The 17,331-nt window shown below is 38.0% G+C and overlaps 2 protein-coding genes and 1 non-coding gene across 8 annotated transcripts in view; 2 read left to right on the plus strand and 1 right to left on the minus strand.

Moving 5' to 3' along the window:
* Positions 1–11,051, plus strand: part of LOC105835495 — a 28,820-nt gene extending 17,769 nt beyond the window's left edge. For 3 of the 6 annotated variants that reach the window (XM_036285187.1, XM_036285186.1, XM_036285185.1), the window contains 18 exons: positions 2,468–2,718; positions 4,733–4,818; positions 5,007–5,205; positions 5,509–5,894; positions 6,368–6,593; positions 6,711–6,859; positions 7,014–7,049; positions 7,493–7,587; positions 7,692–7,865; positions 8,077–8,274; positions 8,364–8,633; positions 8,718–8,891; positions 8,984–9,182; positions 9,304–9,533; positions 9,595–9,814; positions 10,043–10,163; positions 10,238–10,449; positions 10,599–11,051. In XM_036285187.1, the coding sequence (XP_036141080.1) occupies positions 2,468–2,718; positions 4,733–4,818; positions 5,007–5,205; positions 5,509–5,894; positions 6,368–6,593; positions 6,711–6,859; positions 7,014–7,049; positions 7,493–7,587; positions 7,692–7,865; positions 8,077–8,274; positions 8,364–8,633; positions 8,718–8,891; positions 8,984–9,182; positions 9,304–9,533; positions 9,595–9,814; positions 10,043–10,163; positions 10,238–10,449; positions 10,599–10,753 (3,381 nt within the window). In that variant the 3' untranslated portion in view covers positions 10,754–11,051. The remainder of the gene's footprint in view (positions 1–2,467; positions 2,719–4,732; positions 4,819–5,006; positions 5,206–5,508; positions 5,895–6,367; positions 6,594–6,710; positions 6,860–7,013; positions 7,050–7,492; positions 7,588–7,691; positions 7,866–8,076; positions 8,275–8,363; positions 8,634–8,717; positions 8,892–8,983; positions 9,183–9,303; positions 9,534–9,594; positions 9,815–10,042; positions 10,164–10,237; positions 10,450–10,598) is intronic. The other 3 variants (XM_012678836.3, XM_012678837.3, XM_028189119.2) reach the window with 3 other exon arrangements.
* A 527-nt stretch (positions 11,052–11,578) lies between these two features.
* LOC105835499 (small VCP/p97-interacting protein) lies at positions 11,579–13,033 on the minus strand. Its single transcript, XM_012678841.3, has 3 exons — positions 12,747–13,033; positions 12,335–12,502; positions 11,579–12,254 (listed from the first exon to the last, which is right to left on the minus strand). The coding sequence occupies exons 1-3, from the start codon at positions 12,810–12,812 to the stop codon at positions 12,240–12,242; spliced, it is 249 nt and encodes an 82-aa protein (XP_012534295.1). The 5' UTR covers positions 12,813–13,033; the 3' UTR covers positions 11,579–12,239.
* A 3,636-nt stretch (positions 13,034–16,669) lies between these two features.
* Positions 16,670–16,831, plus strand: LOC114254013. The gene has a single exon (XR_003625447.1). It is a non-coding gene; the product is annotated as a U1 spliceosomal RNA (small nuclear RNA).
* The last annotated feature ends 500 nt before the right edge of the window (positions 16,832–17,331 follow it).

Raw genomic sequence — 17,331 nt, forward strand, 5'->3', positions numbered from 1 at the left:
ATTTAAATTTATGAATGCAGTACAGAAATTATTATCTGCGTGAGAAGTCACTGAAATAATGCTTTCCGGCACGGAACTCGTGGGATTTCTCGAGCGATCTTTATCTCGTACTCTTCTCTAGCTACACTACCAAGAGTAATTAGCACTTCACTTAAAAAGGCAGAGTCCCTCGAGATCAATTTTGAACACGTGCTGTATTCGAAAGAAGTCAGTCGCTTGAAAAATTGTTTTCCTTTCAGATGTAAACGATTCTGTTGATTTGTATGCACTTTTACCCAAATGCGTACTGAATTAATCTTAATCAGATCCTAATACTTTTATCTCACTATAATCTAATGCGAAAATAATCACCGTAGAAAGTGTGCTTTTTCCCCGAACAAGACAATCCAAATAAATTGATGTGTATCGCGTTTCGAATTACTTTCCGCAGGAATTTTCTCTAATTAAGAGTGGCGCCTTACGTAAACAAGACTGAATGACGCAAGACCGAACTATTTCGCCGATAAATAATGTTTTCTCTTCGCTGTAATTTCGTAAATGGAGAAAATGCGACGAGACGCACCCTTATGCATGTACGGAGATCAAAGTGTAGAACTGGGAAAAATTTGAAATAGATTCAATAGTAATATTTATTTAAAGAATGTATCTCTAAAAAGTACTATTTAAAATAGGCATTTTATGCAGTAAGTATTAAAAAAGCAAATAGTATTTATTATTTATACATACGTGTATACTCTACTTTTTTGAAGTAAAATATTTATTTTACATTTCAATATATCATGGATAAATAAGTTATTTTTTATTTCCGATAAAATGAAAAATAGCGCGTGGATCTCATGGATATGTAGATATGTTTGTATGTAATTCAATTTTTTCAGACATATAATTTTAAAATAATAATAATTACACAGAACACTTATTTTAAATAATATTTTTTGTAGATATATCCTTTATATGTTTCTATTGTTCTATTTTCTATCTTAACTAAATATTTTTCAGCACTGTCTTCACTACGCTTCTTTTAACATTGGACAACTTTCCAATTAATGTAATATTACGTTCTTGACGGAACGGGTTGAATTACTATTGCGCAAGGGCGCGTGTTACGAGCGAGAACGCGCCTTTCGACCTCGAGACGAGAACGGTGTAGGTGCGTGGAGAGCCCCCATCTCTCGCATTAATATCGCTCTATTTAATTTTAAGAGCGAAGCGCACTTCACTTCACGGAATAAACCGCACGATAATGATCTTGCTCTTTTGAATCTGGCTTTAAAATCAATTTATACGTTAGGAATTACTTACGTCGCCTTAGTTAACAGTCTATTCGTGAGCTATTAGAACTGTACTTGAAGAGAATTTAACCTTTTAGATCCGTTCAGCGTTAACTACTTCTTAATGAGCGCATCTTTCTTTGATATTTGGTATCTTCTTGTATCTTTCCGGGCGGACAAAACTTGCATCTAATGACGTTATATGTGTATATATTATAAAATTTTACCAGCGGGGTTAATGACGTTCTTCGATGACGTCAGAGAGCCTTCTTCGGCGTTACACGCGACGTCGCGTGTATAAGTACACGGGAATCACGTCCTACATCCTAGCAAGACGGAGGTGCAACTTCACGTACGACATGTCGCGTGACGTCGCTTTCACTTCGCGGGCCCGGGGACGAAAATATTTTCCGAGAATGTTCTGAAATTGCGATACGCACGGCCGTACAGTCTTAGAGTCCCTCGCGGGGTAAATTGCTGTTAATGATACGCTGCGAGTGAACGTACGAGAGGACTGTCATTGCGGGGTTGTTTCGTATCGCTAATACTCTTTTATGATTTTTCTTCGTCGGACACGGCAAGGTTGCGCATAATACCATCGGATATACCATCTGCTTGAGTTTCACGCGCAAATATTGAGAAAATGAGAAAGAATTGCAACTTCCAAAATTACACGGATCGTCGGGCATTGTAATAAAGCAAAATGAATTAACAATAAGAAGTCTAAATATAAGTCATATTAAAAAGAAGGGAAAACTGACCGGATAAAATATGCACAAAATGGAAGAAAAGAGTTAACATAATAAAACAATTTTTGAAAGTATTTTCGAAAGTTGAAAGTATTTTTAAATTAATTAAATATGAAATGTTAATGGATAAAATAGATGGATAGCAAATCTAATCCTCGAATTCTAATTAAACCTAAAATCAAACGTGCACTTTTACGTCCCACGTAATGGAAGGATCCTACGGATTAATTATCTCAGAAACAGATAGATAGGCAATACATAAATAGCGATTAACATATAGTAGTTATTGATACTGATGTTAATGCAATACGCCGAGGTCATTATGCGATTTGATTACCGCCGGCTTAAACACACGGAGCGTAGGGTGTAAGCCCACGTAGGCTCTCATTTGATGCATGCAAATGTATGCGCACGAACGCACCGGATGAAATATATCTCTCTTTGCAGAGAGATGCAGAGGCAATTCGCAGCGCACTGTATCTCGGAGTGGCACTCGCGATCACCTGGATAATAGGGGCGGCTGGTCTCTCGCTGGCGTGGCTGGTTCTGGTCCTGGCACTGGCGACGACTGTCGTTAAGGCGAGAGTCTCTCGGCTCCTTCAGACGGAACTGCAACATGAACTGGCCAGGTTACGTAGGAGACGAGCCTTGTACAAAGACGAAACCGCCGAGTGGCTCACTTTGCTCATCAACAAGTGGTAAGTACCGTTTTTCAGCAATTATCGATGAAGTTAATCAGCTGGTACACGTCAATAGACGCAATCAAGATCCTATTGTACCAATGTAACTTACGAATAACGAGTATGTACAAACTTTCCCCGATATTGAAATCCGGAAATTGAATTATTCAAGCAAGATCGATGTACACCGCGCTGTCAATTAATAACACAAGTAACAGAAAAGAGAAAGAATCAAGTCTTGCGTTGAGAAGAGTTAATGCAAGTGTAACCGAAGTGTAACGATGCGTCCATTATTACTGTACATCTCGTGACCTCGCCGGATAGTTGCTCTTCCGTATATACCTGCGATTTCGCAGTAATAACGCTATTGTAATGTCGGTGGGTATATACGCCGCGATTGTCCTCGCCATCAGATCGGGTGAATGAACCTCCCCGTTCGCGAACGAGCACTTACATACGCATTTGTAAACATACCGCATTCCTGCCGCACGTGGTGGTATATAGATGTGGCCTTTCACGTTTCTGCTGTCCGCCGTGTCGCGGATAAAATCCTTGCCAGCCCGTCGTCGTCACACCCCGGCACGTATGTCGAACGGAACGAGTCGTCGACGTTGTTACAATCGACCGCGTTTGAATAAATCGCAGTCTGCCATCGGGTTTGCCGCATACGAGCTCGCGGGATCTTAATATAGATTTTTTTTTCTTTTTAAACAAATGCAAAATCGATAACCACGAAAACCAGCTCCTCTTGAACTAAAACGTATATCAAAAAATAGAGATCCCTCTCTCCGTTCGTTGAAAACAGAGGCGATCCGAAAATTGATTCTTGGTTAAAAAAATTCGCGATTGGATTTCAAAGAGATTTATGCGTATATTAATAGAGGAAAAAAGTTGCATCTGATTTTCTTCGCGTCCTATCCGCGTCTATCAGCAAGCGGAGCGACAAGCGGCGATAAGCGCGGAAAGAGTGTTACTTATTTGGATAGTTGATAGACCTGTTTGAGCATTCCTGAACAGCCTCGGCTGCAGGTTTTCTCGCCGACCAGCGAGAGCATCTACATGCGCGAGGGGGAAAAAGCGATGAATTCAGCGCGACGCGCGTAAAGAAAACGACAGCGTGATCATGCGCACACACGCCGCTTATTTGATCATGTGCGAACGCAGGAAACGTACGATGACTCTTCGGGAAAGTTCCTACGGAATCGAGCACTCCCCGTAAATAATTCCACGGGGTTTCGATAAATCGGATAATAATCCATAGACAGATTCTAATTTCGTACACTTGCAGCGATACTCTAATTACGAGAATGTGATAAATAAACCCCATTTATTTAAATTCTTTCTTAAAGAGGAACAGTGAAAATTAAATATAAGATTATTCATTTAAATAACGAAGTCAAAATAACGAAGAATTGACTATTAATAACAAGAGGAAAAGATAATTTCAGAATGTTTAATATCGTACAAGAGTGTACATATTTAACGAGGGAATTCACCTGAAAGCACCCGGACTGAGAGATGAATGAGATGTTATCCAAACGCCTTGAAAAAAAAAATGACAAGTGCGTGGGCTTGTGTTAATCTACTTGACTGTCCGTTAATCTATTCATCGAAATTCGCGTGGGCCGCTATGTGTATTATGCGAATCAGCTCGTTATCGACGGCGAAAATGGGATGTCATTAACGATAAACTCTGGAAATAACCCGTCAGTTGCGGCACCGAAACATCAGCGCTCGTCTTTCACGCACGAATGAGCGCTTTATCGTATTAAATCTGGCTATTCGCTTAATTAAACTGAATGTTTAATGAATCGTATCTTATCGCATTGCTTTTCGAGACATCTATTTGCGGAGATTTAATATGAAAGGGGGAAAACTTTGAGGAATTGCATGTAAATTGAAAAGGGCGTCTGCGGTTTAAATTTAATAAACTGACACAGGGAGATCAGCGCTACAATTAAAGTCCGGTTCCGACAGAACGGTAGCTTGATGTTGAGGGCTCTCGTCTATGTATCGAATGTTATTCTTTCAGGTGGAGATTCAGCGCTGCCAGTATATTCTCTTTGGCGAAGGAACGACTGGAACCCCTCCTTAATGAAGCCAAACCCGGTATATTAGGTAAGGACTTGGTAAATACACCTTATAAATACACGTTTCGCGATTCACAACAGGAGATTAAAAAAAAACAGGAGAGATAAAGAGAAGTTCGCTAAAGAAATTAATCATCGATCGGTCTCGAGGGATTCCAAATTACTTCGTCATTTAGCGGCTTCATCGTGACTACATAAGAGATACTCGTTTTTCAGGTCCATTAGAATTACGCGAACTCACTCTCGGCGAACAGACGCCGTGCATCACGCGCATCAGAACCCTCGATTGCTGCAGCGACGACGATCTTCCCAATGGCCAACACTTCGGTCAGACTAAATTGTCCATCGAAGCGGACCTGCGGCTGGACTGCGAGCAATTCCGCATGCTCATCACCACGCGGTTGTTTGGTAAAGGGTGAGGAGCAAAGCGTTCACCGTATTAAAAACCTTTATGCACTTTTTGAACAAAGTTGTAAACGTCACGTATTTTCTCTTCTCTTTACGCAATGTTAACTTGCTTTTGTTTGGTACTTCATTAATTGCGATCCATTTGCTTGATCGGAATTTAATTTCGTATAATAAATTCCAAGTTTATTTTTTCTTCAGAATCGTTTGTCATTTTGATATTAAGATTTCATTAATCAAGATTTTTCTAAATCTACTTTCTATTTTTTAAACAAATTTTCATCAATATTTTTTTTTGTAAATACCTCGGCAGTGTGGGAATGGACATCGACCTGGCGGTGGAGAAGCTATCGCTATCCGGCACGATTATCGTCAACCTGACGCTGAACACCTCGGCGCCGTTTCCGCACGCGACCGGGCTCAGTGTAAGTTTCCTGGAGAAACCGGACGTCTGGTTCAGCGTAAGAATCTTAAGAGCGGTGCAGATGATGGAGATGCCGCTGATCAAGACCTGGATTCATGCGGTGGTAACGGACGCTCTGGCTAGCTGGCTGGTCGATCCGGGCCACTTGGAGCTGAACCTAAGAGCGCGAGAGCGACCAGGTCCTGTACTGGACATCGTGACCAATTCGTTGCCGCAAGGAGTACTGACCGTTGTTCTGTGCCAGAATGGTTGTTCTGGTGAGTGCTTCTCAAACTGTGAGTAACCAATTTTTCTATCGTTTAATTTTCTAGAAATATAATTCAAAGTTTTCTTCTGACGTTGAATCAAATCGAATTTTATTTCTTTGTTTGGATTCGAATCGATAAAAATTATATCGATACCAAATCAAATTAAATCATTAAAACTTTTAATTTTAATTAATAACATAATTATTATTGAATAGAGTTTGAATATAAATAATAAAAAATAACATAGATTTCTATATAAGGAAAATATTGATTATATAATATAAAGTTATTTTAAATATAATTTTATAAAGTTCTATTTGATTCGTATTCAAATAATTTCCACATTTCTAAAATTTTCTTTTTGGCGTGATTTAGTATAGTAAAAACATACTTTACTTACTTTAGATGTTCTCGTAAAACGGTTATATGTCATAATGAACGCGTAATTCATTATTATGGACTCGTTAGAAAGTCCCTAACTAGCGTTTCTCCATTGTTAGCGAGTGTCGCTGATGAAGTGAGGTGGCTCGTAGTAACGGTGGGCGATCAGAGGCGAATTACCTCGAATTTGAACTCCACATGGACCGAGGACGTGTCTTTCTTGGTCGGGCCATTAGACAACGAGAGGATCACCATCAAGCTGAAAGCGAAACGTCTCGTTAGTACGATCACTCTGGCGCAGTTCGAATTAGCGTTAGGAGTCTACGACTGGGAGAATTCGCAGATGTAAGTGATAGCGTTAATTTTTTCATGGCGATTTCATCAGTTTTATTGTCGTAAATACCAAATTTTTGATCAGATTTCTGATCAGATTCCATTAATCCATTTATTTCCGTTTGACAGCGTCGAAACCGTGTTACAACAGAAGAAACCGTCTCGCAATAGCGCTAACATTCCGAACATCAATGCGCGATTAGAATATACCACTCTGCCGCTCTTGGACCCCGATTTACCGCAGCCAGAACTAATGGCCGATAATATGCATCTTGCAGGTAATAAAAAAAAAAACATACATTATATAACATGGAATATGTGAAACGGAGAGAGATATTTGTAATTCGATACAGCGAATCTCTACGAAATATCCGAGATACAATCAAACATCTCTTTTCCCGCGATCAGCATTATCGTATGAAATATTTTCAGTGTCGCGAGACTCTTGCAACAAAGCGCACAAAGCAGGTAAATTAAATTAGCGTATCGTGTGGTGAAATTTTGCAGCATGATTGTGTGCAATATTCTTTGATTTGACGTTTAATTAAACGTACAGTTTTATCATCGAGACTTTTGTCAAACAGTAGAGTTTTCAAGCACGCCATATCTATGTTTTACCATTTGCTTTTCCGTGAAAATTTGTAGAGGACCTTTGAGTGTTTTTTTTTTTTTCGTAGTAAAAAATCGAGGACAGGGGCTCAATTTTTGAATTCATTCGCAAAAGAAATGTATTTGCAAATTCTGTTCTTACAGAAAAGTTGGAAATTTATTGGCTATCGTATACGTTTTAACCAATAAACTTGCAACTTTTCTGTTATAGCGAGTATTTGGGCATACGTTCCTCTTGCAAATGAATTCAAGAGTCAAGTCCCTGAGAGATATTCGCATTAAAATGCAATTGTAATTTTCAGGGGTATTGGTGGTTTACATTCACTCCGCTGATAATCTCCACGGCGATACTGCTCAATGCAATCCTTATTGCATGCTCTTCAATAATCGGAAGAAGGTAAACGCAATTTACAATGACATTTTGAACACATTTGCGATATTTAAAATTATATCTGCGCGGAAGTGATGTTCTATTAACTTCTATTATCTTTGGATTTTTAGGTGAAAACGACACATTACGTTCGGTCGACTACGTCCCCGGTTTGGGACTGTAGAGCACAATTTTTGGTGCAGGATTACACGCAAGTGTCACTGAGCTTCGTCATTTATTCATGGAACATAGTAAAATCAATGGACACGGACATGCTTGGACTGGCCATGTTATCTCTGTCTCAGGTAATTAGGTCTTTCTTGATGGAACCGGACGATTCAGCATAATAAATAAAAAAAGTTAAATCAAAAACTGCTTTTAATATAATGTAGTACTTAAAATACATAAATTATGATTAATTTTATTTTTATATTAAATCTTTCAATTCTCATTCTGGCACAGTAACCTTGTAGTGCTGTAAAGAATCTCAATAAAAAGTGATTTTCTTTTTCGAAGGACACGACATGGATCGTCAGAAAAGATCTCACGCTCAGCGGTTCCAACATCGCCTCCTCCATGACGGTCTCCGTGCTATTTTATCCGGTCAAGAGCGTACAACAAGTAGTTAACAGTCGTAGAAGCAGCTTGGTCCCAATCACGGTGGACGAAGAGCCAAAAATCAAACGGAACAGTTTACCGTGGATGCAACAGGCGGTTCGTATAAATATAAAGTCTTATATTTATCCGGGAAAAAAATTTCTTTGTACCCTTGAGTGCTCACTCAAATCTTAAAATACTTTCAGAAGCTGTTATTAACGCACAAGGATACCGATCCCGCCTCCTCCGATATATCCAGCCTCCTATCTACTGGAAGCGGTTTAATGGAGGTGACGTTGTTACGCGCTAAGGATCTCGTTGCGAAAGATCTGAACGGCTTCAGCGATCCTTTCTGCGAACTAAAGTTAAACAACGAAACGAAATACAAGAGCAGCATAAAGAAGAAGACACTGAATCCTTGCTGGGACGAAAGTTCCATCATGGGCTTGCCGAAGGCCGGGGAAGCTTTAGATATCGTAATTATACGCATTTTTTTTTGCCTTGAACTAAAATTTCTCATTTCGAAATAGAGAAATCATTTTTAAAAATTCTTCTTGTAGTTATTATGGGATCATGATACTTTCGGCATGAAGGATTACCTTGGGAAAGTATCACTGACTCTCGACGATATCAGAAAGCTATCGAACAGCGATCAGTCCCATTGGTTTCCGCTCAGGGAAACCAAAACGGGATCTATAGAGCTGAAAATCAAGGTCTTGTCGGAAGAATGCGAGGTAACGTTTACATCGTCGAAACTTGAGCATTTTATAATTTCTCGAATAATCTCGTCGTTCAATAAATTACCGTTTGAAATTAAATGCTCTAGACGCAAAGCACGTACGCGACCAGCAATATCAGCGACAATTCTTCTCGTTTAAACGCCGAGCCTGATTCCTTGTCGAGCATCGTGCGAAGGCCTTCCATGGAAAAATCTAAAATACGTTTGCACTTGGATCCAGTTGTACCGCCACCACCTCCGCCGCGCACCGTCACCCTCCTGAAGCCGACTACGTCCAATCAGTCCGGTAGTGTCACATTCTAAAAATCATACATTTAGTATCTTTAGCAATATAAACTTTTAATCAAAATAAATCAGCATGTTGTTCGATACAAATTATTATAAAATTCTGGTATATTCTCATACAGATAAAATTAGCATCACCAGTAAAGAGTCCAACGAAATAAACGGAACATCGAGCTTCTGGATTCCGAAAGTTATCACGGAATCGGTCGCGGATAATTCTGTCGACGAGTCCGACACCGCCAAAGTGATCGCGGAGAGGCGGTCCTCCCATCACAGTTTGACCCCCAGCCCCGAGCAGAGCTTCAGCAAGAAGATACCGCAATACAACAGCTTTCGCATGATGAAGCAGAAGGTAAACGCGTCGAAGTATCTATGATCGAAACGTCCGATTGAAATGTTTCGTGTAATTGTAGGTGAAGAGGGGTTTAAAACTTCGTAGATTCCGTTCAGAAGTGACTATAGAGGATAAGAATGATAACAAGGGTATCACGCTGAGCCTGGAACCCAGAGGCGGCGGGGAGGCCGACGCCACGGAGCTCTTGTCGGAATCCGGTCTGGCTCACGCGGTGTCGCAACCAGACATGCTGGGCAGGATAAGGCAGCCCAGTCCGCGGTTAAGATTGAGGCCGAATGGTTAGTGGATAGCATCGATAGTGATATTTTAATGTAATCATGCAGATATTTTTGTTCTAAATCTCTCTCATGCTTATTGATGCAATTTTAAACAGTAAAAAAGATACAATAAAAGACATGTTGGTTTTTTTAAACCTATAATCTTCTTTTTTACAGAGAAAAATAACTAGAGTTTTAGAAACTCTAAATGCTGAAACATAAAGTGAAATAAAACTGTTGGATTTTCAGATTTAAAAATTGTTAACGGCACTAGAGAGAAGTATTCCGGAGTGGAGGGAAAAGTTCTTCAGGCACAGGGTCTCCACGTAGCGCACATCGCCCAACTGTACTGCCGAGTAAAGCTTCAAACGTAAGTATTATTAGCGTGTTATTGATGTGGCGATAGCTGGTAGATAAATTTAAATTAAAAATAAGAATCTTTAGGTGTGTCAGTCCGGATAAAATTGCCTCGCCTAGCGGCGGTAAGACCATCGCGAAATCGCGGCTTCTGCCAGCTATGCCTAATCCTCAGTTCAGCATAGATTTCCATATAGACGGCGACGGTGTGCCGAGGCAGGCGTTGCTCATATTCGAGATCAGGAGTGCCAGCAAGGAGTTGTTGGCCAGTCGACGTATAACTCTACACGAATTGCTAGGTATAATATTTTCTATATAAATGTACATATAAGAGGAACATACAAGATATTTCTAATTACGTTTTATATATATGTTTATATAACCTTTAATAAAAATCTATATTCATAAAATCATTTACAAATATTATATGAGATTTCTTTGAAAACAGGTGTGTCCGCAGCTACCGACGAGATTCACACGTGGTTGGCGTTGAATAACGGCGCCTCGTTAGAAGTACAAATCGCTCACGGAAGGGAGTTTAAGAGTAAATCGGCGAAAAAGTTATTTCGCTCTTGGTCTGTTCATCGGATAGGGAAAATATGAAATCTAAAGAAAACCAGACACTAAGGAGTTCAAGTTCGAGAAGGCGAATCTCGTCAGCATTTGCCGTTATGTTGATAGGGAATGGATAAAGAGAATTTTTATACCTCGTTAATGCGGTTTAATGAGGAATATTTTTTTGCAAACCGATTATCTTTTATAAGCTGTATAGAAAAATTCTTAATATCATGTCCAGCCACTCAATGTATTAAGACTTCAATAGCATTCCATATAACATTCAACTTGTTTTGTATGAATATATTAATTTATGAGAATTTATTATCTAAAATATAACTTTTGACAAAATTGTACAAGATAAATTAAAGATATATATATATATATATATATATATATATATATATATATATATATATATACATACACACAGAGATATATATGTTAAGTCTTAATTTATGTATATTATAGATTTTTTAAATATTGCAATTTGCAAAACTTGATACAAAAAATTTGAGATATATCAATCAGAAATATACCATGTCATTCATTTGTAATTTCTGATATATTACATTTGTACATTTACATGTATTACTATATAATATATTTCATATAATACAATATATATATATATATATATATATATATATATATAACAAAATGTAATAATATAATAGTACTAATAATAAGTGTATATTTTGTATTACTCAAATATATTATATATATTATACATACAATATTATATGTAGATATAAATATATTATCGAAGTTTATAATTCAAATTGCTTTTATATCACACAATTATTAAACATTACATATATGAAATTTGTATTTCAATAGATATAAACTTATATAAGAGATCGACAAATGACACACTTTTTAATAGTCTTATTTCTCAAGATATACATTTTTTAAGTGTAGGCACATATATAAATTTTAAATCTGAAAAACTTGAAATCACAAAAGTATATTTTTATTAAAGAAAGATTAACAATGAATAAGGGTTTTTTTTGCTCATCATTCTCATTCATCACTTAAAATTGATGTTCATAACTGTAACTCTTTGGAACATATATAAATATTTATACATTATAACAAGTAAAAAAATAGAGACATGTCCATTTAATAGATTAAAGCAGAAGCAAAATTAAATTTTAAACGATGCAGAACTTTGGGTTAGTGATAGTGTCAGTAGTATATTTTAGAACATGCACAATCATGTATATATACAAACTTACATATAAACCATAACAAAAAATATATATCAGCTGGAAACAAACCTTGGTTTTATTGATTGTTCGATTTCAGCTGATGTATTCTCGTTAAATTAAAAACACTCAAACACCTATTCCCTATAATTCTGTGTAAATCATACAAAGTAAGATTGCACTTGTGTGACTATAATAGTATCATTGGTAACGTTAGGCCTGTCTTCACTTTGGTCAGCCAAGTGTTATGTAAAATACTTAATACCTTCCGAGTGGAAAAAACATAAGGCTCGATTCCATCAAGTCTCGTAGCACATTCCCTCAGTTTATTGTACCTGCCACTGAAATGATTTCATCAAGAGTTTTATGAAATCTTATCCAAGAGTACAGTACAAAACTTGCAATCGCAATGTATCCTTACTCGTAGCGCAGGCTGCGTGCCACTGGCAGCAGCCTCCTGTTCCCGCTTTTCAATCTCCAACGCCCGTCGCTGTTGCCTCTTAACGGACTCTATGTCCTTTATGCCCCGTTGCTGTTGCTCGGCTATCCTCCTCTCAGCCGCCTCTGCCTGTTTCCTGCGTATAGTTTCCTGAATGATTCAAGAGAGTAACGCGTCAGAAATGCTTTAGAGTTAGAGAACCTAGGACATGAGTTTTGCGGTGCAGAGAATCAAAAAGATATGAACGGCGGACTCGAGGAAGAGATAAAAAAAAGTGTCTGCGCTTACCAAGAGTGTCACGACGTGTTTAACAAACTTTCGTTGATCGTCCACGGATTAATATTTATACATCGCGCATTTATAACTTAACTTAACCTAAATGCGGAAGACGCACCCGATCGGGAGTGAGATCCTCGTATGACGATGGTCCCTTGTCGCAGGACCCGCAACAGTTACCCATGTTGAATCGTTACTCGTGCAAAACGTATACTGCAAACGTCGCCTTTAAAGTGGATAAACGAGCGGACGGCGTTTGACAGATCCGAGCAACGGCTGTCGTCAACAATAGCCGACGGCCGACGGCCATATGTAGTGTAGATGCAGTATCGTCACTTATTGGGTCTCCCGGTACCCGTGAACAATAAATAGTATCGACAGAAATCATTTGCAATGATTTGCGGCAAGGAAAAAAATTCCTTACCATGGAATGAAAATTTATTGAAAGTAATTTGTTGCCCATAAAGCTTTAAATCTGATAATTTACGAGGTAAAAGAAATTATGCGTTTTATGTGCTACTTGCAAAATAAAAATTAATAAAACGAATAAAAGCACACAAAAGCGAAATAAATAACATTTTATTTTCCATTTGTTCCGTTTTCAAATCATTAAATTTATATTACAATATTTGCAATAAAATTGATAAAAAAGAAATATAAATTATACAAAATTATACAAAATAAATATTAATTTAAAAAATTTGTACAAAAATAAAAATTATATCTCGCGCTTTTTGATATAAAATTAAATGCAAATAAAGTAAAATAAAAAGAATATTATCAAAAATAAAATATATTTCTTTTATCGCATGTTGTCGTAAGAAATAATATTTGAAGGCTATTTTAATTAGAAATACGTTTTTAATTGCCCGAGTATTTAATCGACGATCGATCGATGTCTCCCAATTATAATCCCATCTTGAAATTTTATCCACATTCACGGCTGCAGTTTCATGATTATAAACGTGAACAACTCATTGATAATGAACTGTGCAATTACCGTGCGATAAGTCTTATCAAGCAACTTGCGTTATGTTTCCGGCTTATCCGGAGCGGCAGAGATCGTATCTATAATCTACCCCGTCGTTGTTTACGCGATATGCAATAACGCGCGGAGGCGTTAAACACTATTTGTCCCGGAAAATGAAGTTTGGTAGCGTATACGTTTCAAGAACAACACCACAGGCAAGGCGCGGAAACCGAGAGGAGGATCCGATTATTTCGCTTGGCAATTATAAGGGAGCTGAACTGTGAGCCCTCCGTTTGTGCGCGGTGACGCTAATGTTCGCACCGAAAACTCCCCGTTTCTCGCCGACCGATAGCTCCGACTGGCAAATTGAATTTTCTCTATATTAGCGCTATATCACAGCGTCTATTCTACGCCTCTACGGGCGAATCGAGTTTCGCGTGTGCAACGTCCTCCGCCGTGCGCTACCGACTTTGCAAAAGTGCGCTCGCACGCTCCCCGGACGACGTGTCAATTTTGCCCGCGAACCGGTTGGATTTTGCTCTACACCGCTGACCGTAAAACTGATATCCATTTTCCCCAGCGTAAAGCTGCGTTTAAAATAAATTCGTGCCTCCCTGCAGAATTTGACCTAGTAAAAAGTGGGGAAATTTCCAAGGGATTTGATAATCCTCGTTGCGTCAAAAATTAACGCGCCAATACTGCTCGCATTTGCGTTCCTCAATATTTTTATTTTGATAAAGGGATATCGCTACATTAACGTAAAACTAAAACACGTAAATAATATACACGTGTTAAATAAAATAAAATCATAATAAGTGTATGTTGTAAGCAATAATGTTTCATTAAAATTAAAATGTTTATTCGTACGTTATCAAATTCTTTACAACCCAAGAATTAAATTAAAGGTCAAATTAAAGATTTTTACCCGGAAACCTTTGCCTTAACATTGTCACAAAAGAAAAGAGTTTTAAAACAGATATAAGACAAATGACCGTCTTGATTTAAATTTTGCCCGACACACATTTTTCCCGTTTCAACGAGTCTCCTTGAAATCTCATTATTAATGGAAGATTACGATTGCGTATTCTGTAGACGGAACACGTGCACTTTTTAGCGAGCAAACTCGGGGCGAACGAAGGAAGCCTCAGTGTACATCGGCTTTCCACTATTCACGGCGATACGTACGTCTTCCCTTATTAATGTCGGCGCAGCTGGCGCGCGAACATCACGGCACACGACCGACAAAATTGAGGAAATTAATTGTCGCCGTCCCAGAGCGCGTTCTCCATCTCTTCCCCGGTGAAGAAAGGGACCGCGGGATATCGAGCAGCGCGTTACACACGTTGTTTGCACCCGCGATTAATCAACGTTCCCGACCGCTCCGATATCAGACCCCGGGGGAATCCAATTCGTTTCAGCCGCTCTGCGTCCACTCGGGACAAAAAAAAAAAAATTATCGTTCGTTACCCGCTGGAGTATACCGCCGCAACAACCCCGTTGCCGAAAGCCTCCGAGAAGCTCCTCTCAAACTCTTGAAACGCGTCTACCGACCTCCCGGCGGAATACCTCCCATGCCATACGATAAATCGCATTCGGGGATTTCCGCTTCTTTTCGAAGCTCGACGAAATTGTTGATTTTCTTCGTGCGTTTGTCGATGAAAGTTTATAATAATTTGTTCTGATATAGCAACATTGTGAAATTATTAATATAAGAATTATACAAGAATTTTATTGACAATACAAAAAGATAACAAATATTACTGAATCATATTTTCCACCTGTGTTCTTCAACATATTGTTAAAATAATGAGATACTTTTCAAGTGTGATATTTATCACTTCCTTTATTTTGCTAATAAAGGATTTATCGACATTTCTATATATAATATTGAAAAAAGACCAGAAGCTAGTTTTTGTTAATTTTATATTAAATGACGCTTTATTAATTAAAAAGGCACTTGCTGTGTGTAATACGTAGATATTGAAAATCTTCGAGCGTAAGACTGCAGGTCAAAGGAAAAGAAAAATTGCGAAACTTTTTTTTGGTGCCGGCGCTCATTAGCATCGTGATGCGTGGTTAAATAAACATTGGGAAGTTTTTATGCATACAAAACTGGAGCGACCTTTCTCATTGTAGCTGCTAACAGACCGGGGCACGTGCCTAAGGTTGGATAATGGGAAACAAGAAACAAGCGGAGAAAAGAGGAGTGCGGGAGAAAGAGATGGGGAAGATTATGCTCTTGGCAATGGCGCGCAATTATAGAACACGCGGCAAACTTTCGCAATATCTGTACCCAACTTCCATTGCTTAATGCAGACTGCATTCTAAGGCGTGAGTGGCTTTTTAACCTTAGTCCGCCCGTTACTTCTTTCGCATATATATTAGCTATTCTGGATGCCGTCTCTTAGATCTTCACTTTCACAAGTGCATCTCCCTGCGAGATTCGCGTAGCTCAAATCAATGACCCGCTATTAAATAATAAGCAGTGATGAGATTCTCAATTGCTTCTTCATGCTTTATACATTTCGCCCGTGTCTTTTTCGTACACGAAGGAATTTTAATAAAATCTGTATGTAACTATTATAATAAATAACTATAAAATAATTGCAAAAATATAAATAATAATGCATCTTCTGTCTGCAAAGAGCATTAACTTTTTTCTAGAATGTTCATTTACTTTTGTTTACTTTAATAACTTTTTGTCGTGTATGTCTTAAATCAATTTCATAAAAGTAACATTTTTTTACTATAAAAAATTATAATAATAATTTCTCTCTGATAAGGTCGCTTAATTATAAAAAGCATACATGTATGCTAAATTCATAAACTAGTAAGGAGTTTTGTCATTATCTTTGCCACAGTTCCGAAATTTCTTCGTACGATCCTGTAAACGTGTTTCCCCTACTTTCTTGGCAATGTGACATGGGGGAAAGTACACTGTAATCGGTCGCTGTATGTATGCGCACGATAGTTCGCAAACTCGTCACTAGGTTTCGCAGGCAGCTGAAAGCTACTCGTGAATAAAATGCTACCTCAAAGGGGATAAATTCGAGCTCCGAGCGGCGAAAAGCATACTTACCTGGCGCAGAGGTTACCGTGATCATGAAGGCGGTTCCTCCAGGGCGAGGCTCTTCCATTGCACTACGGTTGAGCTGACCCTTGCGAATATCCCTAATGTGGATATCTCGGGCGTACAATTTTTGATAGTCGGGACTGCGTTCGCGCTATCCCGGTGCTAAGAGAAGTCAAACAGAAAATAATCTTGAGAATATAATATCTTCTCGAGTGAGATAAATCAACCTAGAGGAGTAAACATTCTCTTGTTGAGTAAATCTTAGTAAGAGAGTTACATTTAACAGCGAGGATATTCTTCGACTTAAATAAAGAGAAGATAATCTCATAACATTATATTATCACAATTTGTTCTCTCTCCGATATCTGTCTACGTTTTATAATATATAGTATTTTAGTAAATCTTCTTTATGTATTTTTATATATTTCTTACTAAAGCAGACTTTTATGCATTAAAAAATAAATTCCATAGCAAAAATAATACAAGTGTGATAAAATAATAGAATATAGATGTAATAAATATAACCAAATAAGTAAATATGTAATAGTAGACAAATAGAAATAAAAATGTAAATTTAAACGAATAATCAATATTTTCATTTCCCGTATGTTATCGTGATACATTTTTTTGCAAATATATTACTTTGATTGTAACAATACA

This window comes from Monomorium pharaonis, chromosome 4 (assembly GCF_013373865.1).
Source record: "Monomorium pharaonis isolate MP-MQ-018 chromosome 4, ASM1337386v2, whole genome shotgun sequence".
Lineage (NCBI taxonomy): Eukaryota > Metazoa > Arthropoda > Insecta > Hymenoptera > Formicidae > Monomorium > Monomorium pharaonis.

What these genes read in the sequence shown, in the direction of transcription:
- LOC105835499 (XM_012678841.3), bottom strand. Translation starts at nt 12,812, where the DNA reads ATGGGTAACTGTTGCGGGTCCTGCGACAAGGGACCATCGTCATACGAG. An exon ending in AGGATCTCACTCCCGATCGG is followed by an intron (nt 12,503 to 12,746) that starts GTGCGTCTTCCG and finishes TGAATCATTCAG; the next exon opens with GAAACTATACGCAGGAAACA.